At 35.4% G+C, this 6,772-nt stretch overlaps 2 protein-coding genes and 1 pseudogene across 3 annotated transcripts; 2 read left to right on the top strand and 1 right to left on the bottom strand. All coding sequences in view use genetic code 12, as the record gives it.

Annotated features, from left to right (window-relative positions):
* Window positions 1-1,264: 1,264 nt before the first annotated feature.
* Window positions 1,265-2,142, top strand: J8A68_001515 (annotated as a pseudogene). The gene is made up of 2 exons: window positions 1,265-1,535; window positions 1,733-2,142. Coding segments are annotated over exons 1-2 (681 nt in total).
* A 762-nt stretch (window positions 2,143-2,904) lies between these two features.
* Window positions 2,905-5,691, top strand: ROT2 (glucan 1,3-alpha-glucosidase ROT2; the record flags this gene model as incomplete). Its single annotated transcript, XM_049405175.1, has 1 exon — window positions 2,905-5,691. One exon carries the CDS (start codon window positions 2,905-2,907, stop codon window positions 5,689-5,691), a length of 2,787 nt encoding a protein of 928 aa, XP_049265218.1.
* Window positions 5,692-5,704: 13 nt separating this feature from the next.
* Window positions 5,705-6,607, bottom strand: J8A68_001513 (endonuclease; the record flags this gene model as incomplete). The annotated part of the gene is made up of 1 exon (XM_049405174.1): window positions 5,705-6,607. The coding sequence occupies one exon, from the start codon at window positions 6,605-6,607 to the stop codon at window positions 5,705-5,707; it is 903 nt and encodes a 300-aa protein (XP_049265217.1).
* Between the last annotated feature and the right edge of the window lie 165 nt (window positions 6,608-6,772).

Raw genomic sequence — 6,772 nt, 5'->3', positions numbered from 1 at the left:
TTGCAAGTAAATTGAACAAAAGCACACGACCTTTATAATTAACATTCTTTTTTTCTTTGTTCTTCTTCTACTACTTCTTTTCTCTAATGCGCATTCATCCTACCTAATTCTTTAGAAGTTGTCATGTTAAATATTATCTCTATTTTCAAAATTCAATTTAATTAATGTTATTATTATTATATGTTCTTCTTCTTTTAGATCTGGCATTAAATATCAATTATTCAAAATATATGATAAATCTTTTCAACTTCATTTATTAAATATTTTTTAAAAAAGTAGAGGAAACTACAAACAATCAATTGAAAAGAGAACAATCCTCTTAGCAATTTTGGGAATTCTAAGTTTATCTCCTACAAGCCCGGTTTGGAATACACGACAATTGACATAGCCCCAAATCTTACTATTTATTCAAAGCCATATAAATGAGTTTCATCCTTATCACTCATTAAATTGTTGATGGATATTATCTGTTTTAGAAGCGATGATTTGTTTAACTTGATTGGAAAGTATGATGTGGAAACAAGTTTATTTACATTTGGATATGAGTGTGAGTTATGGGTCTAAGATTAGAATCCCCAAAAAACGTCTCCAGAGGGTACGAAAACATGAAATAATGAACCTAATTGTGGATCCTAAAGTTGATGAAGGGTTTATTATAACTAATTGAATTGGAATACTGAATACTACAACGCCGCACTTGCCATATTGGGAATGATGTTTGTCACGTGATAGTAATTATAATTTGAAAATTAAAGCGAAAACCCCAAAACCCTCCTGAAATTTTTTTTCATTTTATGGTGAATTATAACCAAGGAGAGTTAAACAAGAGAAAGGGACACAATGCTTCCCACAAGATTATCAGCATTAGAAACTAGGTTCCATCAGGCTATGAGTAAATATTCACGTGATTCTAGATTCAGGAGAGTCCAAATCATTTTGTTGACCAATACGCATTTTGATATAGGGTGAATACTACGTCTAAAAAGTCATATCATCAAGGTCTTGATCATCTTCCATTAAGTGACGCAGTTGATATACGCCATCATTTGGGAACAGTCCTTATGGCATTTATCATCTTCGGATTAGATACATCCAACGCTTTCGATAGAGCAATACCCAAAGTCTTCTTTAACCGTTGGCGGAAGGGAAAGTGTATAGATGAACACGCTTTCCACCATTTCCACAGGGGCTTCTTTAATAACAACTAGACCGTGGGTATCGTAATTACGACACCTAAGCCAGAAGTTCGCAATCGATTGAATAAATGATGTCTCCAAAAATAATAATTCATCCTCAATTTGTTGGTGAGGATTTACAATATTTGCGAATTGAGAATAATGAATTTGGTGAAGAAGGAAATCAAATTGTGCGCAACTTAAGAAACGGCAAGGCATTAACATTGCTGGAATATTATAAGGCTAGACATGTTGTTAGACCTTCATATATTATTGGGGCCCTTTCTGTTGCTTTTGAAGAACGTTTTAATACTGATCATGAGGCTACGAAGCTTGTCAAGAAAATTGCATATTCCGGATGTAAACCATTAAAGAAATGTTCAATTGCTAATTTGTACAATTCAAGAAACGTTCTTTGTAAAGGAATAAGGATTGATTTTGTCTAATGGTAAAGATTTTCGATCATGATTAAATCGTTCTATAAAATCAATCCTTGTAACTTTACAAGGAACGTTTTCATGAACTAATCAAACAGTGTGGTCGTGCAATTTCAGAAGAATCAGCAACTGAACATCTCTTTAGTGGTTTACATCCAGAGTATGCTCATCTTTATTCAAAAGAGGCTGATGAGTATCGCGCTTTAGAAGATCTTGAAAGGTTGAAACCCATTCCATTGGAAGAAGCTAAACGCAAACGGCTGCAATTAGAGAAGATCAGTAGTCAGAGAAAGAACAACAGAGATCATAGATTTGAACAATGCTGTTCACCATTTCTGGATGACGATTTCGATGAACATCATAATTATCATTATCAAGAGGATCATCAACACCAGCAAGGCAATCAACAACAAGGCATTAGACAACCATTTTATACTAATAAGGAATTCTTTTGCAGGGAGTGTATGAACGTTATAAGTGACGATTTGGGCATACCATCATTTGGCTTAAAAAAACCGGAATCCAAATAGATGAGTCACTAGTAACATACTGTGGTGAGCCATTGTAATTACGATTTCAAATGACCAATCATTAGTGACTTCCACTAGGAATGGCCGACAAACTACAAGCTGCTAAAGAGGTAATAATATATTGCTTTTTAGTAGTTGTAGTTTACTTACCATTACGTTTCACACGATACATTAATCAACAAGATTTATGAATCATCCCCCTTCCTCCTTCATTCATGCTCAGATTATTCTTTATATAAGCGGGGGAGTCGTTTATAAGGAAACATCAGAACAGGAGTCAAGGAGTGTCGATCTTATTAGCCAACTCAGCCTTGGCTTGTTGATCGACACTACTAAAATCAAAGAAGCGAACCCTTGTGGAATTTCCATATCGAGATGTTGTTGTCCTGGTAATACAGATCTCAACAATGCTCACTTCATTTGAATCATTGCTAATTTCTGTAGTTCTGGCACAGCAAGAAAACTGTCAAATGGATCCATTGAATCTAAAATCTATCAATATCCCAAGAACTAATTGTTTACGTAGAGATATTTGTACATCCTTTAATCGCATACTCCTCTTCGGTTCTTCTTGTTTGTTTTGCGTTTGACAATATAAAGGTAAATGGAATTGCCATTGTCTATATCCAACCCCCCTTAATAATTCTTTATGTGCACCACCACTAACAAAATCTCACTTTTCAATTATTTTTCAATTGACTTCTTCTTCGACAACTACTACTACTATATCTACTGACTTGCTGACCAATTGATATAGACACAATGAGAGGCAATCTATTCATTCAATTGCTTCTCATTACATCATCAGTATTAGCAGTTAAAGAATATTTATTCAAAACATGTCCTCAATCAGGATTCTGTACCAGAAATCGTCATTTTGCTCAACAAGTAAGTACCACCACCAATTATAAATCACCATATTCTATTGATCCCGATAGTATTATCTTACATGATGGTGTTATATTTGGAGTCATCAACAAACACCTCCCACAAGTCGATAATTCAACCGTTCAATTATTATTTGATATTACTTTAGTAGAAGGAAATTTCCGATTTCGATTAGATGAAAATAGACAAATCTTGCGGGAATATCCTTCATATTTGAATCAATTGAGATATAATGAGACTTCAGATTGGGCATTCCAACCGGGAGTTCAATTGGATAGATCTATAAGATATGAAAAATTATCTGCCGATAAGATTCATTTATCATATCGTAAAGATTATGATGTTATAATTTCATTGAATCCAATTAAATTCCAATTCATCCATCAAGGGAAGGAACAACTTGTGATTAATGATAAACAATTCTTGAATTTCGAACATCGTAGATTGAAATCGGAGAATGATTTACATTTATCCCCACAAGAGATTTCATTTGATATGTTTCAAGATTCATTCCCGGATTCAAGTAAGGATACAATCCCGTTGGGGCCGGAATCAATTGCGATTGATTTTACATTTAGCGGGTTTAGTCATCTATATGGGATTCCTGAACATTCTGGTTCGATGTTGTTGAAGGATACGACCCATCGTGAACCATATAGATTATTTAATGTTGATATTTTTGAATATGAACAAGATTCAAGATTGCCAATGTATGGATCAATTCCATTGTTGATTGCTGCAAAACCAGATGCTGCTGTAGGGGTGTTTTGGATAAATGCTGCTGATTCATATGTTGATATTAATTTGGAGAATAAAGATGGAGGTGCTGCTCATTTTATGTCGGAGAATGGATTATTGGATTTCATTATTATTATTGAAGATAATGTAGATGAAGTTAATCGTCAATATGGGAAAATCACAGGATATACCCAACTCCCAGCATTATTTTCCCTTGGATATCATCAATGTCGTTGGAATTATAATGATGAAAAAGATGTGTTGGATATTCATGCAAAATTCGATAAATATAAGATTCCATATGATACAATTTGGTTAGATATAGAATATACCGACCAAAAGAAATATTTCACCTGGAATAAAGAAAATTTCCCCAATCCCAAGCGAATGCTTTCCAAACTCGACACTACGGGGCGTAATCTCGTAGTCATCATCGACCCCCATCTCAAAGTCGACTACGAAGTCAGTCGAGACCTCATCTCCCAAAACCTCGCCATACTCGACTCCACCAACAACCCCTATCATGGACATTGTTGGCCCGGAGAATCCATCTGGATAGACACATTCAACCCCGAAGCTCAATCATATTGGAAATCCCGTTTCGGCTGGGATCAACCATTCTTAGGCCCCCATCAAGAAAACATCCATATTTGGAATGACATGAATGAACCCCTGGTTTTCGATGGGCCCGAAACGACTTCGCCGAAAGATAATCTCCATTATGGAGGTTGGGAACATCGTTCACTTCATAATTTGTATGGTCTCACATATCATCAAGCCACCTATCATGCCATGCAAGCCCGATTGGAAGACAGACCATCCCGACAACGACCATTCGTATTAACAAGATCCTATTTCGCCGGTTCTCAACGGTCAGCAGCCATGTGGACGGGTGATAATATGTCGAAATGGGAATATCTCAAGATTTCCATCCCGATGGTGTTGACGCATAATATTGTGGGGATGCCTTTCAGTGGGGCGGATGTCGGTGGATTTTTTGGAAATCCGAGTAAGGAATTATTAACTCGTTGGTATCAGACTGGGATTTTCTATCCTTTCTTCAGAGCTCATGCGAATATTGATAGTAGGAGACGTGAACCATGGGTGAGCGGGGAGCCATATGTTAGTTATATTAGGGAGGCGGTTAGATTGAGATATAAATTGTTATCGGTTTTTTATACTAGTTTCAAGAGGGGGAATGAGGGTGGTAGACCGGTTATGAGGCCGCTTTTCTATGAAGCGCCGGGGAATTTGGAGGCGTATGGGATTGATGATGAGTTTTTCGTCGGGGATTCGGGGATATTGGTAAAGCCGGTGACTGATGAGGGTGTGGATGAGGTGGAGGTTTATATTCCTGATGAGGAAGTTTATTATGATTTCATGAATGGGAAGATAACCAAGAGAAAGGTGGATAATGGGGTTGGATATGTGAAGAAGAAGGTTGAGTTGAATGATATTCCGATGTATTTGAAAGGTGGGTCTATTCTTAGTGTGAAGGAAAGATATCGTCGTTCTTCGAAATTGATGAAGTATGATCCATATACGGTTATTATTGCATTGAATAAACAAGGGAAAGCCAGTGGAGAGTTATATATTGATGATGGAGAGAGTTATAAGAATGTTCAAGGTGAATATGTCGATGTTAAGTTTTCAGCCGATAAGAATTCGATATCTACCAATGTTAAATCTGGTTCAGATCAATATATCAAATCAATTGATTCTATTCATGTTGAAAATATTCAAATTGTAGGATTAGATGATAAGATCAAATCAATTGAGATTGAACAAGGAGGAGAGACTTGGAGTGGAAGAGTTGAAACAAAAGATGGAATTGCAACTATCAAAAATCCAAAAGTTAAGATTAATTCCAATTGGAAGATTTCTATTAATTATAAAGATGATATGAAAAGAGATGAATTATAGATTAAATAGACTGTTATTCTGATTGTTTAGATAAAGTATCTTTTGATATATATTGTCGTATTTTTGTAGATGTTTTTATTATTCTTGACCAGGTGAGTTGATTATTGCAGTTAGGACATTGTACTGAGTCGGGTATTAGGGATGGAGTTGTCTTGGCTATACAAGTTAAATGAAATGCCGAACAATCTGGTGAGTGATAACAGAAGCCTGTTAAGAGGATTTGGCTTCCATTGGAGGTATCCTCGAGGAAATAGTTAATAGGTTGATTGCATAGATTACAAATCGGAGTATTATTAAGTATGAAAGATTTAGCCATCTGAAAATCTTGTTGATGAATTAAATCTAAACTAACTTTTGATAATTGAAGCGTCTCATCCGTAAAGAATTCATCGAATGTCATAAATGAAGGGTTAACATTATCTGTAATCTTAAATTTATTCAATAACCAAACTTCTCCAACTTTTTCATCAAATATATTAACCGACAAATTCATTTTATTAAATCCAGTAGATTGAAGTAATAATTTAATATTAGCCAATTTCTGATGAATACTACTGCCACTACTTCTGCTAGTAGTTACTCTATTCTGACTATCAATATGTCTAGTTTGATGAGGATGTTGTAAACTATGTTCAAATTGTAAAGCAGAAATCTTTGATGGGAATCCATACACCAAAACAACCAACTTCCAAGGTCTACAACCAGGACGTTTAGTACGATATGCTCCACCTGCTTTTAATTCTCCATTGTGTTGTTTAAGACGACGTAATGGATCCGGTGTAGATCCAATATAGAAACTACGTGGTTTAGGTATTGATTGGATGAGATAAACTGAATAGAAATCTGGGATTGTATGGAGTTTGGATTTGCTGTCCACTGATTGTGATTGTGAGGCATTCTGTGATTGTGACATCATAGTTATATTTAGTAGGGGTGGCTTTTATGTATCTTTACGGTGGATATGTGCACTGATAGTAGTAAGGTATAATATAATAAATAGGGAGTGGGAAGGGTTACATCTGTTTATCAACTAATACTATTATTAAGGAATACTTTAAGAGACTATTAGAACATCTCTTAC

Source organism: Hemisphaericaspora subhashii (genome assembly GCF_019202705.1).
Source record: "Hemisphaericaspora subhashii strain CBS 10753 chromosome Unknown scaffold83, whole genome shotgun sequence".
Taxonomy (NCBI): domain Eukaryota; kingdom Fungi; phylum Ascomycota; class Pichiomycetes; order Serinales; family Debaryomycetaceae; genus Hemisphaericaspora; species Hemisphaericaspora subhashii.
The sequence above is the reverse complement of the archived record's forward strand: the minus strand, read 5'-3'. Positions and strand labels throughout refer to the sequence as shown.